This window comes from Paroedura picta, chromosome 5, assembly GCF_049243985.1.
Source record: "Paroedura picta isolate Pp20150507F chromosome 5, Ppicta_v3.0, whole genome shotgun sequence".
NCBI lineage: Eukaryota > Metazoa > Chordata > Lepidosauria > Squamata > Gekkonidae > Paroedura > Paroedura picta.
In genome coordinates, this window is record NC_135373.1 from 93,875,598 (window position 1) to 93,896,678 (window position 21,081).

The 21,081-nt window shown below is 40.9% G+C and overlaps 1 protein-coding gene across 4 annotated transcripts in view; it reads left to right on the forward strand.

Annotated features, from left to right (window-relative positions):
- Positions 1-21,081, forward strand: part of CFAP54 (cilia and flagella associated protein 54) — a 147,648-nt gene that overhangs the window by 109,884 nt on the left and 16,683 nt on the right. For all 4 annotated transcript variants that reach the window (XM_077339115.1, XM_077339113.1, XM_077339116.1 and 1 more), the window contains 11 exons: positions 225-394; positions 1,308-1,404; positions 1,667-1,817; positions 2,818-2,975; positions 3,684-3,866; positions 5,968-6,094; positions 9,110-9,262; positions 9,394-9,502; positions 11,092-11,197; positions 14,524-14,616; positions 20,357-20,498. In XM_077339115.1, coding sequence (XP_077195230.1) covers positions 225-394; positions 1,308-1,404; positions 1,667-1,817; positions 2,818-2,975; positions 3,684-3,866; positions 5,968-6,094; positions 9,110-9,262; positions 9,394-9,502; positions 11,092-11,197; positions 14,524-14,616; positions 20,357-20,498 — 1,489 coding nt within the window. The remainder of the gene's footprint in view (positions 1-224; positions 395-1,307; positions 1,405-1,666; positions 1,818-2,817; positions 2,976-3,683; positions 3,867-5,967; positions 6,095-9,109; positions 9,263-9,393; positions 9,503-11,091; positions 11,198-14,523; positions 14,617-20,356; positions 20,499-21,081) is intronic.

Below are 21,081 nucleotides of genomic sequence, written 5' to 3' on the forward strand. Positions count from 1 at the left end.
CGGCAGTATCAACATCCATGGACTTACAAAATACACAAAGTATGACAAGTGTTTATATGTGAACAAAATGAACCAGTATTACAAAAATATTCACTAAACCATACTATGCATGTAGGGCACAAATTTAGGGCCTCTTGTACACTACATATCATACTTGTTCTTCTGAAATTGCAGCTAAATAGTTTTTTGTTTTTCACAGAACAGTATTTTTTTAATCCTGTTAGGGTATTTTATTGGCAGAGGCTGAGGAAAGGATTAATTCCATTATTGAAAGCCTACAGAACAAATATGACAAGGTGATCTCTCAGTGTTTGGCAGCAGACTTAGAGATTGTGATTGAAGCCAAGCTTCAGCTTGCAGCTATTGCACAACAAAGACTTCAAACAGCTTTCAGGTAAATAGAATAGCTTGTTTAACTTAACTCTAAAGAATCCCATTGAATGGTCTATCTAAGTTTGTTACCCCTGTATGAGTGCACAGATGACCACTCAAAGAAGTTTCTTACAACCTGTGTTTCCAGTTTGATGGAACCTAATACTTGCTAAATGACACTCGGCTTTCATCACTAAGAAGCAAACCAGATAGCTAAAAATAGTGCTTTATGATATTGCTGCTTTCTTATTTTCCTTTCATTTTTCACTTGATTTTTGAAAAATACGGCGGATTGAAAAGTCAGTTTATCGCTAACATTGTGCTTAATAATTGGTATTGTTTAAAAGCTGGCTCTGCTTAAAATGGGGGCAGTGCTTTGTAGTTTACCAAGTTTAAGACAACAGTCCTATTGATGGACAGCTGTAAATACAGGTGCTGATTTGTGCTTGTATATACTGTGTTGATCATGGTCTATGATGCAGAGGGGATCCTTAGGCCACTCAGTGATGACTAAGTGAAGGATAAGAAAATCAACACACAATATGATGCAGGATGGTGGATGGTGTAGCTTTCGAAAGCTCACGCCCTGGATAAATCTTTGTTGGTCTTAAAGGTGCTACTGGACTCTGATTTTATTGTGCTACTTCAGACCAACACCGCTACCCTTTTGAATCTTTCAAGAAACTGGTTATCTGCATAGAATATTTCATCTTGAAATCAAATTTAGGACATCTGTGAGCATGAAAATGATACCTAATAATATTTCCCCACTTCCATATTATATTTAAAATGTTTGTTTATAAGAAACTATCAAATTATCCTTGGTTTATATTTCCTTTTTTTCCTGATTGGATCAAACTCCTGAGGTCCTGGAATGACTTGCATAAAAGTATTCAAGACTTTTTATATTCCATTGTATTTTTTGTTTATTATAGTGCTGCTTTGGCCTTTTCCACAATAAAACTTCTTCAAGATGCAGATATCTTCAAGAAAACATCTGATTTGCCACAGGATAGAGAGAAAAGAGATGAGGCATGTATTTATTGGTACAGATTTTTCGGGTATCAATAGCAGCAAAGTGCTGACAATTGTACAAATGCCAGTAAAGCTGTCAGTGTTTAAAATATATTTCTATAATATTCTTATGTGTTACCAAATGTTAGATGAATAGATAAATGTCATAAACTTTCTTTTACTTAACATAACGTTCACATTTTTTCTGTTTGTAAATAATACATCAAATATGGATGCATTTGTTTTTTTTTTCCCAAGAGACTTTTCTTATGTATTTTAGCCAAATGAACATGGCCTTTATATTGAGGATTCCCATGTGCTACACAATGCAATGGCACGGGAACGTATGAATATACATGTGTGGTTGAGGTGTCGTCTGGCCTTAGTGACTGCAATTACAGCACAGATCCGAGGCATTGAAACCATGACAGGTAATATTTGTTCCAGAAATTACTAGTGTTAATATCTCTGTTTTGGTTGACTCACTGTAAACCAGCTTTATGCTGATTATTGTTGCCTTGTTCAGAAATGCTATTCTCACTGAAGCAGCACTAGGCTATGCTAGTGTTTTGCTGCTGCTCCTTTAAGATGTACCAGAAATAGATAAGGTACTTTGTGGGATCATAGTAGAGTCCTATGCAGAAACTCAAGAAGACCCACCTAGTATTGCCTCTGATCTCTGAAGTTTTCTGGTTCCAATTTTGGCATACTGCTGATGAGCCTTTGGGTTGTGAGTGTGGAGCTTCAAGTATGGATTTAGATCAGTCTTTCTCAACTTTTTTTTGCCATTGAGAAATCCCTGAAACATTCTTCAGGCTCTGAGAAATCCCAGAAGTGATGTGATTGTGCATAATACGGTTGGGAAGCATAGCTGTGTACATACCCACCTCGAGCCTCTCCCCTTCCCACCCCCTCCAAGTCCATGATTTGCCTTTGGAGAAGGGGGCAGGTCAACATGGCCATATATAGTCATATCTCCCGATAAGAAGAAGAAGAAGAAGAAGAAGCAGAAGCAGAAGCAGAAGAAGCAGAAGCAGAAGCAGAAGCAGAAGAAGCAGAAGAAGAAGAAGAAGAAGAAGAAGAAGAAGAAGAAGAAGAGTTGGTTCTTATATGCCACTTTTCCCTACCCGAAGGAGGGTCAAAGCGGCTTACAGTCGCCTTCCCATTCCTTTAAATGTTAAAATAAATGTTTAAAATTTTAAAAAATTATTTAACTTCCACCCATTTAGGAAACCCTTCCAGGGCTGTCACAAAACCCTAGTTGAGATGGCCTGGTTTAGATAATGAGAACATAAAAATTGCCTTGGAGATAAAAGAAGGTATATTACAAAATCATATTGATATTATTATTATTGTTATTATTGAAACAGTTTATATGCTGGCATTTTGGAATATGTTTTAATGATTAATATATATTAATATATTTTAAAGACAATGAACTGGCGGAGTGCTCAAGTCTTATCAGTGAGGTACAAATGGAAGCAGAAGCATTTCATGATGCTGAGATACTTGCTGAAATTACGATGCAAGCTGTTATGCTGGGCCTGCAAGAAAGACAACCAGTGACTGACATTAAGCTTCGTTTACAGGTTTGAAGACCAAACACACATATATTTTTCTTCTAAAATTGCTGAGCAGATTGTCCTTATCATAAGTGATTCCTTCATTTTAGCTAGTTAGCTTAGATAGTCTTTCTTTTTTTACTAGTGATTCTTAAATGGGAAGAGGGGGTAGCCTCTTAGCATAGAACACATGGAAGGGTCAAGGTACCACAAAACTATTATTCTGAGTCAGTGTGATGCCTTCTTTGCTGTATCAACCAGTTGGCATAAAAGAGGGACCCCCATACTTGATTTATGAAATAAGTATCTCCCTAATCTCATCAGAATTATTATAATGGTGTCCCTCTGAGTATGATAGTCAAGAGATGTCACTGTCTGAACCTTTTTCTTGTGCCAGTGTATTCAAAAGTTTTGCATGTCACCCAGTAGGGCTGGGGGAAGTAAAATACAGTGAATTTAAGACCTACTATTTTAAACCACTGATCTAGATTTTAGTCATCAGTATGTTACTTTCAAGTGGGTAGCCATATTATTCTGCAGGAGAGGACCATGTTTTGAGTTCAATAGCAACTTAAAGGACAATAAGATTTCTAGGGGATAAGCTTTTGACAATCATAGTATCTGATGAAGGGAGCTTTGACTCTTAAAAATCTAAGCTCTGGAAATTTTGTTGATCTTTAAGGTAGTACTAGACTCAACTCTAATATTTTACTGTGTTCTGTTATATTCATACAGGACATAATCAAATTACTTGAAGAAAAGACACTGATTTCACCTCCAGCTTCTTTAACATTAGTGAAAAGTATGCTTCTGTTAGCTGACATAATGAGGACACATACAGAAGATGAGTCAAAACACATTTCTAAAACCGATCAACTAGATTTATTAATTCTGGCACATAGGCTTGTCATTGAACAGGTAAGCATGTAAGCATACATGGCTTATTTTTTTGTCTGTGTACATTTCCCCCCAGAGTTTGTAACCTGATTATGACATCTAGGTTGGGTGTAGCACTGATTACGACCCTTTGGGTAGGCAGGCCATGCTAATAATCTAGGGTTTATAAAGTTGTCACTTTTAAAATATGATCAGGGATTAATTTTGGCATTATGTTAAATGACAATAGAGAATAGAGATAAACTGAACACTAGGAGAAAGGCTCAGTTGAGACAATATGATGAGTCTTTGTTATCTCTAGGTAGGATCTATAGATTCATCCAGTTAGTTCCAGGAGAGTTCTAAAATTTTGTTCTGGAACACTAGCTTTTAATGTTCTGTGGCAAAACACTTTTGAAACAGAAGGAGATTTAGAAAGCAGCTTGCATCACATTTTAATTTTGCCTTTTTTGAGCTCTTGGTCCTTTTCAAAATTGTATTCTTCCAACAAATATATGTATTTACTTGGGCTGAGAGAAAGTGACTTGCCCATGGCCACCTGATAAACTTCAAAGATGAACTCATAGATTTTAACACAGGTCTCTCTGGTCCAGGCCTTCTACTCTGTCCCCTGGAATACTTTGACATTCAGTCTACAACTGGGAAAACAGAGAAACTGAGGTCTAAAAAGAGAGTTTATTTGAGCACTAACCCAGTAATGTGGGTTTAGAAATTTGCTATATTCAAGGGACAAAAAGGAAAGATCTTCTTGAATTAAAACCTCTGTTATCTTTTTGCTGTTTTATTTACATAGTTAACAAAGCATATTAGATTTCTTGTATATATCGTTTTTATCCTTCCTTTGGTCTCTGTTTTCTAACAGCTGCTACCAATGCTTGCCTATGAGTTGCTGAAAGTAGTCTACATCTTTTTCTTTCTTTGTGAATGTGTTTTCCAGCATTTGTTCCACACTTGGAGTGTTTGTATGCTGGCAAGCAGAGCTGCAAAATCATGGGCTTAGATCCTTAGGTGATTTTCCATCAGCACAGCAGCAGCTCCAATGGCTTGGCTTTCTTTTCTGTGGAAGGGGGGAGGGAGATGTTCATTGATTCCACTTTCTTGCTGCAGACTCCTGGTTTGTTCCCATACAAGTCTGCTTACTTAGATGACCACAATTGGGGGGGGGGCACAGAAGGCTGCAGTGGGAGGGGGGGAGTTGCCTATTGTCCTTACTCTACTTGGGCTGCTTAGGATTCAAAGCAAAGATTCCTTTCAGTTACTTGTAACAAGCATCTAATCAAATATCACATAGAAAGTACATGGAGAAATAGAGGACTGTGAAGATCTGCCTGGAATTTAGTACTGGCAGGCATATACAATTAATGTAAATTTTTTATATCTTTTTATATATTGATTAAAATTATATTCACATTGCAGAGGAATTTCTTTGGCTGGCCTTAATGAGAGCTTTCACCTCTCTCTCTCTCTCTCTCTCTCTCTCTTTCTCTCTCTCCCTCTCTCTCTCTTTTTTCACAATTTTTTAACCTGCCACTCTCCAGGGACTCTTTTAGAAAGAGAGAGTTCCTAATCTATGTGCTCAGAAGTTAATTTAATTTCTCATATATTTTTATACAAATTTATCAGATGAATGCCATAACATCAAAACTTGTAAGCTGAGATCCAAGGATTTGCTTTCTTAAGCTGAGTCGCTATTTTCCTCATGCCATCAGTTTATATGACAAAAATCAGTCCACATTGAAGATCCCCCTCTGCATGCAGATGCACAGTTCTTGCATCATTAAACTAATTGTGCATATAATTTGTGCAAAGGATCCATTTCAACATAATGGTATTCTGCTTGGGGCTCTCTGGCTCACAGTAATGGTTAATGATTGCTTTGTTCCACAGCACATTACTGTCATGGCTGCATTCCCTTTACATAAATCCTTACTTCTGTTCTAGTTTACAGTATTTCATTATCTGTGTCATCACCAGTACCTTTATAACTCTGAAACCACAGGACGTTGGAGTGTATAAAGACCTATTACATAGACAATGTAAGATTAGAACTTGTTTGTATACAATATATTAGATTAGTAATTATTACTGTATAATCTTATTACTAAACAATACTTTTTGACAGTTATTTATTTTGGGAGAATCAATTAAACAACATGCAGAAGACCCTACATTTACGACTCCAGTGCTGCCTTTGAAAAACATCTATTTGCCACACATCAGATTACTAGCAAAAGTCAAAATGAGAATCGGTGAGAAAATGTTATGTTTATGTATATATCATGCTTTACATTGTTTCAAGATATGTATGAATTCTTTCAGTTTCATCATCAGGTATATAAATGGTTAATTTGGTGACACAATGATACTTTGTGACCTGGGTGCCATGTATAGCCCTTTGAAGATGCCACCTGTGGCTCCACTGGGGTTTTCCCCTCCGCATGTGGCACCTGCCTCATATTCCAATAAAGTTGGCAGGCGATTCCCATCTTGCCACTACCGAGACTGTAGGATATGTTTGATCTGCCATGCCAGGGATGGACGTAAAAAAGGCCCATCCTCTCCAGAAATCCTCATCCTTCTCAACAGCTTCTGCACTCTCATCTCCACACTGAGGTTGCTATGTCAGGAGAACAGCAAGCTGGCTCCAGAAAAGAGAGAGTAGAACCATCATTATCATAGGTGACAATGGAGAGACTCTGACAGATGACAGAGAGAAAGCAGAAAGGCTAAGTACCTGATTTATCTCTGTTTTCCTAAAACAATATAGACATATCTAGGTATGGTAGTTGGCAAGGTATAGTGTCTGGGTGGCAGGTTGACATGAAAAGAGAGGTTGTTGAGAGGCGCCTGGCCGCACTCGATGAGTTCAGATCTCCTGGGCTGGATGGTGTGCACCTGAGAGAAAGAAAGAGCTGGTCCATAATGCAGCAGCCAGGATCCTCATAGAAACATTGTGGAGGTCACATATCTGGCCCATGCTCCAACAGCTGCACTGGCTACCAATTGAATCCTGGATCAGACTTAATGTCCCAGTAATCACTTTTAAAGCCATACACTATTCCACTGCTGAACTACTCTTGACTGTGAAATTTTTTTTCCTGATATCAAGCCTATATCGTTGTACTTGTAGTTTAAACCCATTACTGCGTGTCCTCTCCTCTGCAGCCAACGGAAACAGCATCCTGCCCTCCTCCAAGTGACAACCTTTCAAATAAAAGAGGGATATCATGTCCCCTCTCAACCTCCTTTTCTCCAGGCTGAACATTCCCAAGTCCCTCAACCTATCTTCATAGGGCTTGGTCCCTTGGCCCCAGATCATCTTCGTTGCTCTCCTCTGTACCCTTTCAATTTTATCTACATCCTTCTTGAAGTGAGGCCTCCAGAACTGCACACAGTACTCCAGATGTGGTCTGACCAGTGCCGTATATACAATGAGACTATGACATCTTGTGATTTTGATGTGATGCCCCTGTTGATACAGCCCAAAATGGCATTCGCCTTTTTTACCGCTGCATCACACTGCCTGCTCATGTTTAGTTTACAATCCACAAGGACCCCAAGGTCTCGTTCACACACAATGTTACCTAGAAGCGTATCCCCCATCCAGTAAGGCATGCTTTTCATTTTTCTGACCCAGATGCAGAACTTTACAGTTATATTTATTAAATTGCATCTTGTTCTCATTTGCCCATTTTTCCATTGTGTTCAGATCTCGTTGAACTCTGTCCCTATCTTCCGAAGTATTTGCCAGTCCTCCCAATTTGGTGTCATCTGTAGTCCCTCCACCCCTCATCTAGATCATTAATAAATAAGCCCTGAGGTACCCCACTACTCACCTCCCTCCAGTCTGATGAAACACCATTGACAACGACTCTTTGAGTGCGGTTCTCTAACCAATTCCCTATCCACCTAACTATCTGAAAATCCAGATTGCAGCCCTTCAATTTATCCATCAGAACATCATGGGGAACCTTATCAAAAGCTTTACTAAAATCCAAGTAAACGACATCAACCGAATTTCCACGATCCAGCAAACCTGTCACTTGGTCAAAAAAGGAAACCAGGTTGGTCTGACAAGACCTGTTGGAGACAAATCCATGCTGACTTCCTTGGATCACCAAATTGTCCTCCAGATGTTTGCATATCGCTCCCTTTAATATCTGCTCCATTATCTTCCCCACAACAGACTCACTGGTCTGTAGTTTCCGGGGTCTTCCTTCCTCCCTTTTTTGAAGATCGGAATAACATTTGCTCTCTTCCTGTCCTCCGCTGGATATGCGCTGTTGTTTTGGGTTGGTTGGTCTGACAGGAGCAAGAGTGCTCACCATGGGGGACATTTTTGTACCTTCCTCTCAGCTAGGCCAATGGAAGGGAGTTTAGGCATGCTACCATAAAGCAGTGCGTAAGATGTGGGTTAGTCAGTGAGGTCCTAGTTTCATTGATTGCGTATGCCATACATTATTTTTATGGTTTAAAAATGGTATTTATGTTGTGTTTTATTTATGTTGTTAGCTGCCCCAAGATACTGAGTGAGGGGCAGGATATAGATCGAATTAATAATAATAATTAATAATAATAATCTGAGTCTTGTGAATGCCAGGCTTGATGATGTGGGGCGATGAGAAGGGGAGAAGCTGGTTTCTCTGCCACCAAGCTGAACTTGCAGAACTTAAAAAATGTAAAGAGCAGGATTTCTCAACAAGGGGTTAGTGAAACCTGTCTTCTGTTACTCCCTTGAGTCAAAATTGATATTAAAAGAATAAGGATAAAGAAAGAGGTGGAGGAATAAGGAAAGCATGCAGTATGAGGAGATTACATGACTAAGGACTGCTGAAATTAAGCATCCAGAAGTCATGTGAGAGCTTCTTCTAGAAGCATCAGATCTTGTCATGAAATTTCACCCAGTGCCCATTGCAGTGCTAGACTGAGAAGGCAGTGACCCCATCAGGCTGACTTTGGGCCACTTACAATCAGGCTGACTTTGGTTCTGTTCACCCGATTGGATTTTTTGTATGAATAAATTGGTATTATTAGGACAAAGTGACATGACCCACAAGTAGTCAGTGTGGTTTGGCCAGACTTCAGTTCAATTAATATTGATACAAGATCTGAATGTCTCCTTGGACTGGATTTATTTGTGTCCAAATAGTGTTTGGGTTTTTTGTTGCCAAGATTAACATACAGGGATTCTGGGGTAAGGAAACTATTATATTTTTACATTATTAAATAATTCCTGAAATATTTTCTTACACATTGATTTCTAGGACATACACTAGCACTAGAATTATCCTGCTCACCTAAAATAAATCAGTCGCAGTGGCAACAAGCCCTCAGGCATACAGAAACAGCGCTGGAACTTTGTAGAGCATCAGTACAATGTGAATTAGACCTGGAAGCAGAGATACTTTTTTGGAAAGGTAATAAGCATCTAATTTTCCCATAGTTTTCCTGAATCTATAATTCTTGGATTCATAATGTATTGTTTCATTATTTCTGACAGGGGGGGAAAAAGTCTTGTCAGTTTAATTCATGTGTCTTTCTGTTTTAGGGAAGTTAGAGCGACAGATCACTGTAATCGGTAACAATAAATCAACATCATCTGTCGAGACCTTGCTGGAAGCTATCAAGTTAAGTCTGCAAAATTACCCAAATTATGGGTGAGTAACTGTTTCAGTTCTTTTGTTTCTAGTTCTTGACAGTGTTATTTATTTATTTATAAAGCCCAGGCTTACAGGAATTATAGATCCTCCATCTGCAAAATATGTGCAACACAATTCTACCTTATTTGGAAATAAGTACTACTGATGTTAAAGGGCTGCATTAAAGCATGATTTGAATTGTCCTGTAGCTTTTTAAAGGACATTTTAGAGTGAAATTGGCTGCTGTGGTGGCTGTGGGGGGAAGGAAGGACAGATTCACTTTTAAGGCAACTGCCCTTTGCACTAAAGAATGGTCAGTCCACTGCTCTGGCATCGCCTATGGATTCTTTACCCCCCAAACCAAGCACAGTCAGGAAAAATAGAGGACACAAGCTTTGATTAAGAGATCAAGGGTATGCTATGTGTTTCCTAAAGGTCTCTTCTTTGAGAGCTTGCTAGATCAAAGCTGTAATTACCTGTGAGGTAAGTAGAAATCACTTTTTAAATTGATTTTTGACTAGACAGACATGACACAAGTAGATAAAAACAACAAATTTTTATTTAACAGAAAATTAAATACTTAAGGGGGTAAGTTTTTTGTATGGATTATTTCAGTAATGGGGAAGAAATTGAGGTGGTGACAGATATTATTTTCCTGGGCTCCAAGATCACTACAAATGGGGACTGCAGCAAAGAAATTAAAAGACACTTGCTCCTGGGGAGGAAAGATATGGCAAATCTAGACAGCATCCTAAAAAGCAGAGACATCACCCTGCCAACAAAAGTGCATCTAGTCAAGGCTATGATCTTCCCAGTTGCAATGTATGGCGGCGAACGTTGGACCATAAGGAAGGCTGAGTGTCAAAGAATTGAGGCTTTTGATCTTTGGTGCTGGAGAGTCCCTTGGACTACAAGGAGAACAAACCAGTCAGTTCTAGAGGAGATCAGCCCTGCTTGCTCTTTAGAAGTCCAGATCCTGAAGATGAAACTCAAATACTTTGGCCACCTCATGAGAAGTAAGGACTCCCTGGAGAAAAGCCTAATGCTGGGAGCGATTGAGGGCAAAAGAAGAAGGGGACGACAGAGAATGAGGTGGCTGGATGGAGTCACTGAAGCAGTTATAGCTTAAATGGGCTCCGGAGAATGGTAGAGGACAGGAAGGCCTGGAGAATCATTGAGGGGAGATTTTATTTGCCTTTCTGCAGACAGTTGACCTTCTGCCTACAAGGGTTCACTTTGCTAGATCACTTTGCTGTTTCCGTAACAGAAAGGAACATCTCCAAATTTATCTCCAAGGCAAGAGGGGATCAGTCTAGCAATCACAAAGCAGCATTGTGGGAGAAGATGCTCAAGGTATCTAAGACCATGGCTAAGCTGGCTTCTAAAAACCCTTTAGAGGTTACTCCCTTGGAAATAATCTGACATTGTGTATTGAATGTCCCATTTTGTTGACCGTATTGGCTCACTGCCTGCAATATGCCTTGAGTCACTATATAGAAATGTTGGCTATAAAAATGTAAATGAATAAATACAGAGACACAAAAGCAACAAAATTAAACACATAATGTATATATAATATGGAAGTTGCACTCACTTTTTTTTTGCAGATTAATAAGAAGATCATACCTAGAGGTAGCAATGCTATATTTTTATTTAATTACAACCAAGGAGGAATCTTCAAGCAAAGTGAAGGGAAAAGCATTCAAAGCAAAGGTATTTGTCATTGAAAAAAAAAACTTAACATAGGCCCGCATAGGAGATTTTGTCAGCCAAGTCTGGCAAAATCACATTATGTTTTGTGATTGAGATAATTGTTCATTGTTCACATTTATTTATTATATTCATATATTGCCCTCCCCTGAGGCTCAGGGATGTTTACATGAAATGAGGAAACAATAAAGATAACTCAGTCATTGTGAATAAACAATAACAATACAGTGATAACAAGGACAGGAGAACAGTAGTGAAACATTTAATCAACTATAGAGTACTGGATCGGACAAATCAGTGATGTTTTCCATGGGAGGGAGGCTTGGGGGACAATGGGAAGTGATTGGTTCAGATTGACCTCAACTAAATGCTTGGTAGAGGAGCTCCCTTTTGGAGGCCATGTGGAACTGTTCAAATTCCATTACGGCCCTGACCTTCTCTGGGAGCTCGTTCCACCAGGTGGGGGCCAGGATGGAGAAAACTCTACCCCTGTTTGAGGTCAAGTGGGCTTCCTTGGGGCCAGGGCTCACCAGGCAGTTGGAGGTAGCAGAGCACGAGGCTCTTTGAGGGGTGTGGGCAGGGAGGTGATCCGTCAGGTACACTGGGCCCTGATTGCATATGGCTTTAAAGGTGATTACCAGAGCCTTAAGCCTGATATGGAATTCAACTGGAAGCCAGTGCAGCTGTTGGAGGATGGACTGAATGTGGGGCCTCCATGGTGTTGCTGTGAGGACCCTGGCTGCTGCATTCTGAACCAGCTGTAGTTTCTGGATCAAGGTTAAGGGCAGGCCTGCATAGAGCGAGTCACAGAAGTCCATTCTAGAAGTGATCATTGCATGGATGACTGTGGTGAGGTGTTCTGGGGCCATGTAGGGCACTAGTAGTTTGGCTTGGTGAAGGTGGTAGAATGCTAGCCATGCTATTGTCATGATCTGAGCCTCCATTGAGAGGTAGGCATCAAGAATCACATCCAAGTTCCTGGTGGAGTGCGCCACTGGTAGCTGCACTCAGTTCAAGTTGGGTAGGCGCGCTTCCTCACTTGGACCCTTTCTGCCCAGCCACAAGGCCTCCATCTTTGAATGGTTGAGCTTCAGATGATTCTGCTTGAGCCACCTTGTCACTGCTTCCAGGCAGCTGGCTAATGCTTCTGGGGGAGAATCAGGGCGGCCATCCTTCAGGAGGAAGAGCTAGGTGTCATCAGCATATTGGTAACAGCCCAGGTCGAGCTTGTGCACCAGTTGAGTGAGAGAGCTTATAAAGATATTGAATAGGATTGGAGAGAGAACTGCTCTGAGGAACTCCACATGCAATCTGGTGGCAGCTTGATGAACTCTCTCCGACCATGATCCCAGAGAAAAGAGATTGAAGGGCAGTACATATTTGTACATATTTGTTTATATCTCCGATGAAGATCAGTCCTGGAAAAAACTAACTGTATAATGCAGGCTGATTACATATCCCACATTCCACCCCCCTCTCAAATGATATGAGACAGGAAGCTGGAGTGGAGAAATAGACAAATTACACTATGTTTTAATCTGTTTTAATGGTGTTTAAATATTTCACCGTTGTGAACCCCCTGAGCTCATCTGGAGGGGCATTGCATAAATTGAATAATAAATAAAAGAAATAAGAGGTCCATCATTGGCTGTTAGGCACAAGGTATAGATGGAACACAGTGACGCTGTATATTCTTGGTACTTGCAGGGCAACAGTGGGAGGGCTTCTGGAGTTCTGGCCCTGCTTGTGGACCTCCTGATAACACCTAGCATTTGGCCACTGTGTGACACAGAGTGATGGCCTATATGGGCCATTGGCCTGATCTAACATGGCTTCTCTTATGTTCTTATGTTATGTTAACCCCCAAGGAAGTTCAGGGTTGCTACACAGAGGCAGGCAATAAGAAATCACCTCTGAATGTCTCTTCTTTTGAGAATCCTATGGGTTCACCATAAGAGACTCTCGTGACGCAGAGTGGTAAGGCAGCCGTCTGAAAGCTTTGCCCATGAGGCTGGGAGTTCGATCCCAGCAGCCGGTTCAAGGTTGACTCAGCCTTCCATCCTTCCGAGGTCGGTAAAATGAGTACCCAGCTTGCTGGGGGGTAAAACGGTAATGACTGGGGAAGGCACTGGCAAGGCCACCCTGTATTGAGTCTGCCATGAAAATGCTAGAGGGCATCACCCCAAGGGTCAGACATGACTCGGTGCTTGCACAGGGAATACCTTTACCTTTACCTTATGGGGTCACCATAAACTGGCTAAGACTTGATTACCATAGCCAAATGTTGCAACCTATCGTATCACACTGATTATTGCTCCATCCTTGCAAACTGTATGCTAGTGCAAATGATTAGAACTGCAGTGTCAGTTTCTCCTCATATTCACCTTGTTTTAAAATGTTCAGATATATGACAATAATAGTAATTAAGCCCGCTGTATGATTAATACAGTAGGCGCTAGGTTTGGAGGCCCCCGGAGGCTCCCAGGCGGATCCAGGACTTCTGGATGTGGCGGGGACGTCAGTGATGTGGCGGGGCTGTCTCTTTGCCGGTTCTGAAGGCTCTTGGCCCCAGGTGGCTCCCGGGCGACTGCAGGGCTTCGGGGCCAGCAAAGGGACAGCCCTGGTGTGTCAGCGACACAGCTGTCCCTTTGTCGGCTCCAAAGCCTCCCAGGGCCAGGCAGCTCCCAGGCAGCTGCGATGCTTCGGCGCTGGCAAAGAGACAGCCCTGCCATGTCAGTGATGCACCGAGGCTGTCCCTTTGCTGGCTCCAAAGGCTCCCAGTCCCGGGCAGCTGCGGGGCTTCGGGGCCAGCAAAGGGCCAGCCCCGCCGAGCAAAGCCCCCCCTCCCCCACCACTTCCACCAGGCTGCTGCGGCTGGGCGCCCACCTCCACCAGGCTGCCCCGGCGGGGCTGGCCCTTTGAGCCGGGCAGCCTCGAAATGGTGGTAGTGCAGGGAAGACAGCTGGCATTGGGGGGTGGGTGGGTCCCTCAAGGAAGTTCAGGCCGGGGCCTAAGGGGCCAATTGGTGCCCTTCCCCATCCTGGACTAGGCCCACCCCAAGGGCCCTTACTCTTTTATTTATACTGCTCCCGTGGAGCAGTTAAAGATGGACTTCTAGCAAAATAAGAAAGAGTTCCATTCAAGAACAAAGAACTCAAAGAAATGGAAACCTTAAATCCTTAAAATTCTTAAATAAATAAGAATACTTTTCCTTTTTAGAGAATTGTTTTACAGTCACTTATCTAATTTTAAATATACCTGTATAGTTTTTCATTAACCAATTTTTAATTTTATACTGACCTGATTAGAGAATGTCTTCTACATTTTAGGCCATCAATAAACACTATGCTGGTTATGATGATTTTACAGCCATGGAAATGTATAGAGTACAGGCCTGGATTGCCGTAAGAGCTGCTGCACAGGTTGGTGTTTTTCAAACAAACTACTTCATCTGTTCTCAGTGATTATTAAATTTATCTGTGATAGGAAAAATCAAGGGTATATACTTTATATTGCAGAAATGAAATGAAGATTGGATAGTGGGTGAGTGGGTTGGCATTTCCTAGTATCTTTTTGCATTTTCTTTTCTATACTTTTCAGACAATACTTAGCTTCCAAAGTAGTTTACAGCAATTTAAAAGACAGATGGGAATAAACTATTAAAATAGTATTAGAAACATTGTGTTTGTTTGATGTTCATCGTTGTTCTGTGCAATCCAGCTGCCAGAAAATTTTCTAACTAGTCTAGTAACAGAGTAGGAGGGGCCAGTTCCAATTGGAGCTGTACAGGCAATTTTCCTGCCTAATGGTCACAAGCTTCTGGGAGCAGTCCCTCACCTCCCTCAGGTCTCTCTATGCCACTGCCTCAAAAAAAACATTCATAGTTAGCTGTGCTGTTTCATCAAGATGTCTTTATCAATAAAATATTCTACTTCCATTCCATGTCCTGTAAAGGGGAGAATATTTACAGGGCACAGCAAGAAGTCTGCCCCTTCCTTTTTACCCATCCTACTCCATCTTCCAAAAATCCTGCTCCAAAAAAAAAAAAAAAACTTTATTTTTATAGTGTTCCCTTTCAAGATGGCTCAGGGTAAGTAACAACAAAAATAATACACAAAATAATATGCTTTATATAATTAAAATGAGTTCAGTTAAAATTATATTATTAAAAACTGCCTCCTAAGAATCCTAAGATTAAGATTTCATAAAGATGGACAATTAAAGACAGAAATACAAATATTAACATTAATTTTAAAATTTTATTTGGAAATTAGGTGGGGAATTTTTAATGATTGGAGTTTCATGACTGCTCTACAATATGTGATAATTATCACTTTGGATGGGATAACTCTATAAAAGGCCTTTGTTTGGAGCAAAAGTTACCATCTACCTATTACATGACCTCACCTATCCATCTACCTATTCATTTGCCTACTTGGTGTAGCGGTATAGAAGTTTGATGTAGTGGTTAGGAGTGTGGACTTCTAATCTGGCATGCCGGGTTCGATTCTGCACTCCCCCACATGCAGCCAGCTGAGTGACCTTGGGCTCGCCACGGCACTGATAAAACTGTTCTGACCGGGCAGTGATATCAGGGCTCGCTCAGCCTCACCCACCCCACAGGGTGTCTGTTGTTGGAAGAGGAAAGGGAACGCGACTGTAAGCCGCTTTGAACCTCCTTCAGGTAGAGAAAAGTGGCATATAAGAACCAACTCTTCTTATTCTTCTTCTTGTGCCAACCAAACTATGGGCTTGTGATTGGTAATCAACATGAATGGGTGGTTGGCTAAGTAATACTGTACTTATGGCCAGTGCTTCCTTCTCAATGGCCAAATACTTTGCTCTGCCAGCTGGAGTTTCCATCTGAGGAACTGGATTGGTAGTTATTGGTTGCCCACCATCTGTGACAGGACTACTCTGAGTCCAGAATCTGAGGTGTTAGTGTGTACCAGGAAGGTTGTGGAGGACTGGCTTCCCTGGGTTGTGGAGGACTGGTCTCCCTGACAAGCAAGTATGCAGCCTCTCAAAGGGGTGCCGATGGATGAGAGCCAGTTTGGTATAGTGGTTAGGAGTGCGGACTTCTAATCTGGCATGCTGGGTCTTCTTCTGGAAGAAGCACCAGACCATTGCCAGAACTGCTCTAAAAATGAGTTTTTGCTGCTAACATTTAAGCTAGAACCATAGAATCATAGTTGGAAGGACCTCCAGCATCATCTAGTCCAATCGCAATTACCTGCCTACCGACAGTAACCCCAATTTCATGCCCAAGTCATTCCCCCACCTCCAAAAATCTCCAGAATCCAGTCTCGTCTGGAGGAAATTCACCTATCACCCCACAGTAGTGATCAGCAATTCCCTGGGTATGCAAGGAAGTGCCACAAGACACAAACACTGGCACATCCCTTCCTGCCCACCCACTCACAAATTAAGTTCATAAAAATCAGTCTTTCAGTCAGATGACTATCTAGGCTCTGCTTAAAAACTTCCAAAGAAGGAGAACCCACCACCTCCCAAGGAAGCCTGATCCACTGAGGAACCGCTCTATCAGAAATTTCTTCCAGGTGTTTAGCCAAAAATGATTTTGAATTAAGTTCAACCCATTGGTTTTGGACTGACCTTTTTTTGACTTTACAACAATTTGCTCTCCGCCCAGCACTGCAGGCAAAACATCCTGATAGATTCCAGGCGGGTTTTCCAAGGGCCAGGAAACAAGATAAACTAAAATTGTTTTTAATTTTTCAAATCGAGCTCTGACTTCTGAGGAGAAAGATGTGCTAAGTAGGGGTCTCAGTTTTGTTCCACGTTACAGATATGACGCTTTTAAAACTCCCGTTGACCTCTTTAAGCTAACGAGACTCCTTTAACTAAGAAATTATTTTTCCAACACTCCCATATCCACATATGACAATTTTAGGATTAAGTCAAAATTTACTCATACGCAAGAGGTTAGTAATATTACCACCTTTGAAAAAATTGTTTAAGGGATTTTAAATTGATGGGAAAATGTCTTAAGCATTACAAACAAAATTTAACAAGGCTGGAGTTTGTTGCCTTTTGGAGGCTGCAAGCTTGACGAATTCAGTATTATCAAACCTGCAAATAAGGGCGGGTCAACAAATCTGACTATAATGACAAGATAATTAGCTTCCCAATCCAGGATCATTATAAACAGATCAACTTAGAGAGATTACTATCCACACCTTGAATCATTTGAATTGTGATGCACGAAGGATTAGCACATGACTTCATTTTTAAAACTGAGGCACAATTCCTGGAAAGACAGCATTCTAATATTCCACATCTGTTTATATTACCCCAAATTCATAAAAACTTTACACCCATTCCAGGTAGACCAATTGTAGCTCAATGCAGTTCTGCACTTGAGCCTTTATCAAAGCTTTTAGATTTCCATTTACAAAAAATGTTGACTGTATGTAATTCTAACTTGTGGGACACTACTTATTTTACTAATAAAAGACATTTATTAATTAACCAGCCAACAGATTTCCTTTTTTGATTGGTGGCGGCGGAGTTCTTAAAACTCCAAATCCCTCTTTTATAACCAATTCATATCCCTAAGTTTTTATGCCAGTTTGATATTGTAAATTGTGTGCATTAGCTGGGCAATTATATATCTTTCTAATAGCAAATCTGTTAGCATATATACACCATCTTCCCGGAAATGTAACATTTCTACTTTATACCTCCCTGGGGTTGTATGAGTGACAAGGTAATACTCATGGGAAGGAAGATTGACTCATTTGATGACTCTCAGTTACAAATTGTTATTAAAGTAATGTCAATAAAATTCCAGTAGGTTCTCTAAGTATTCACTGAAAAGCAGACACATTATAGAAAAGTACAGTTTCTATTTTTTCATAAATGTATGTTAGTAGCAAAATTCCATTCGACATTTAATCTTCTTAGTTACATATTTTACATAAGATTTTTTATGGAATGTTGGCTTTTACCATGTCAGGAGGGGACATTCCGTCTTCCGGTTATCATTTTGATGTACTTCCTGTCTATCCCTGAAACAATAGTTTTACAGTTGCTCCTTTTGTTGGATTATGGGCTAAATTAAAATGCTGGTTTTAACTTTTAAAGTTCTTCAGGCCTTTAGGACCCATACCCTTGAAGGACTATTTCTTCCTAGGCAGACCTACCCATTATCTTAACTTGTCTCAACATCTTTTGAAGGTGACTTCCTTTCTATCCAATATGCAAGTGGTAATAATAATAAAAACCATAGTTGTTTTCTCCATAGCTCACAGGAGGGTCTGAGTCAGCTGCTCCAAAGTGGGGTACTCCTAGACAGGGGTGGCTAAACTGTGGCTCTCCTGATGTCCCTGGACTACAATTCCTATGAGCCCCAACTAGCATGCACTGGCAGGGGCTTACAGGAATTGTAGTTCATGGAAATCTGGAGAGTTACAGTTTGGCCATCCCTGCCCTAGAACAACCAGGAGGACACTGGGGCAAAGATATACCCCAAAATAATCTTGGAACAGAATACAACCTCATTTACCACTAAGCCATGGGTCATTCCCTACATGATGGCAGCAAGTTCCCAAGGAAAGGATAGGAAGTGCTCTTCTCTTTCCATAGTAATGGAAGGAAATTGGGCAGAACAGCCTGCAGGAAGGGCTGGGTCTTCAGGGGTGTTCTGGGCAGCATGGAGCAGAAATCTTAGCCTCCCCATCTGTCTGTGAGCCCCATCAGTCATGAGCAAGGAAACAAACACCAAGGGTAGCCCAGTCCACAGGAGGAAAAAGCTGCCTGCCACTCACCCAAGACTGTGCCACGGAGGGCTAGGTAATCAGCAAGCTGGCCTCCCAAATTACAGTACCAGAGAGTTCACCCTTCAAAACATCCATTTTCTCTAGGGAAACTGATCTCTTTAGTCTGGAGCAGTAATTCTAGAGGGCCCTCCCCTCTCCCCTGGCCCTCCCCTCAATTTGCAGTTTAGGCTGGGGCCATCAGACTTTTTTTGGCCTGCAGGCATGCCTCAGAGTTGGTGGGAGGTGGCGTGGAAGCACGTACTGGCGGCCTCCATGTCAGGCAGGCAGGAGGAATGGCCTAGTGTCCGGTGTGCCCCAGGGTCCGTAAGAGGGGGAAGGCTGTGGTTGGGGTGGTAGGCGGGCACTCCCCCTCAGAAAAGACAGGCTGGCTTCCCTATGCTCTGTAGGCAGGAGCCATTGCTTCAGGAGGGCAAAGCCAAAGAGTCCCCATGCACCCCTGGCAGCTCACTCAACTCAGGAGAGGTGTCTGAGGGACCAGAGACTGCGAAGAAGCAGCAAAATTGTGGGAAGATGGTTAGGGGCGGGAGTTCCAATCTGATGGGGCAGCCAGTAGATGGACAGCCATCAGAGGCATACAGGTTAGCAGCGGGAGTTCTAACTTGATTGGGTAGCCAGTGGGTAGATGGCCAATCAGAGGCATACAGGTGCCAGTGATGGATCTGATTTGCTCATAATCCTTAACAGCAACTCCTCCCAGGATCCCTTACCCTTTTTATTTAGATGCTCATAGTTACAGATAGTTAGTTGGTAAAACCAGGATTTAGCTTGCAGTCATTCAAATCCTGGTTTGTTTTAAGAATTGCTGGTTTTATCATATTTACTGTAGTCAGGCATCTAAGTTGCCAGGTAGTATGATGGTGCCCTGGGGATGTTTGTGTTTGAACATTACATGAAATCATAGTTAAGACCAACAGTGGCTAATAAATTTCATGTGATGGATTCATATTTTGGTTAGGTGGACTTTAACTAGCATAGTAATGGGATTGCTTCACATTTGAATGATCATGCTAACAATATTTTAATTAAGCCATAGTTTTGCATTTTGTGTGATACAATCCTCACAGGATTTTTCCTTTTATTCAATCTAATTAATCTGTTAAATGTCTTACACATGTGCATATTCTCCGTAGCAAAACACCAGCACAATGCAAGCAAATTTGCATGATTTTAAATCACTTGTGTAATAATTACCTTGTTAGAAATAATGACTTGAGTACCCTTCTTACAACAGAAGAACAAAGTATTTTATATTTAATGTATATTGGATTTTTGTTTTTTGCTGTTTGTGTGTTGACTTTCCATTTTAAAGGTAGTACACATTATAAGGAGCCCAACCTAAGTACATTCATTTTCATTCTAGGTCAGTGAAGCTATACTAGCTTACCAGAAATTAATTGGAAGGAAGGCCGTTAAATTGTATCAAGTGAGAAAAAGAGTACAGAGCAGCATTCCAGAATTTGCCCTTCTGGACCTTGGTTCTTCCTATAAGGATTACTTATCTGGTATTGATCTTGTTTGTATTATCTCATGGTGTAAAGGTTATCAAACCAATCAGAAAATCAATAAGCATAGATTTCAGAACACAAAATACACAATAAGAAAAAAGATCTCTGTGTAATATTCTTATTGTTAAAGATAAGAAAGCTGTGCCTTGTCTTATGTACCAAATGCAAAAACAATAAAAAAACTGCTTCCCAGAATCCTCCTCACAGAGAATGTTTTGCTGATTGCCAGTGAGGTAACCCAACTAATTTGCCTGTCAGCTATAATGAGTTTTTGCCAGATGACAGAGAAAGTGCCAGTCTGCAACTTCTAAAGTCTTAATTTTCAGGTGTTTACCCAAGGACCATTTCAGAAATACAGTGATTTACTTACATGACCTTTCAGTGACAATTCATTTTCAACTTTTGTGTTATATCGTCAAACTTACTTTGAACGTAACTTAAAGAAACTGGGAATTGAATAAGGGAGATAAGAAAATAATCCAAAATTTTCAAGAGAATTTTGCAAGAAAAATAAATACCTTATGCTAAAACCAGATTTAAGATTGTAAAAGAATGAGATAGGTGGGTTTATCATTTACAA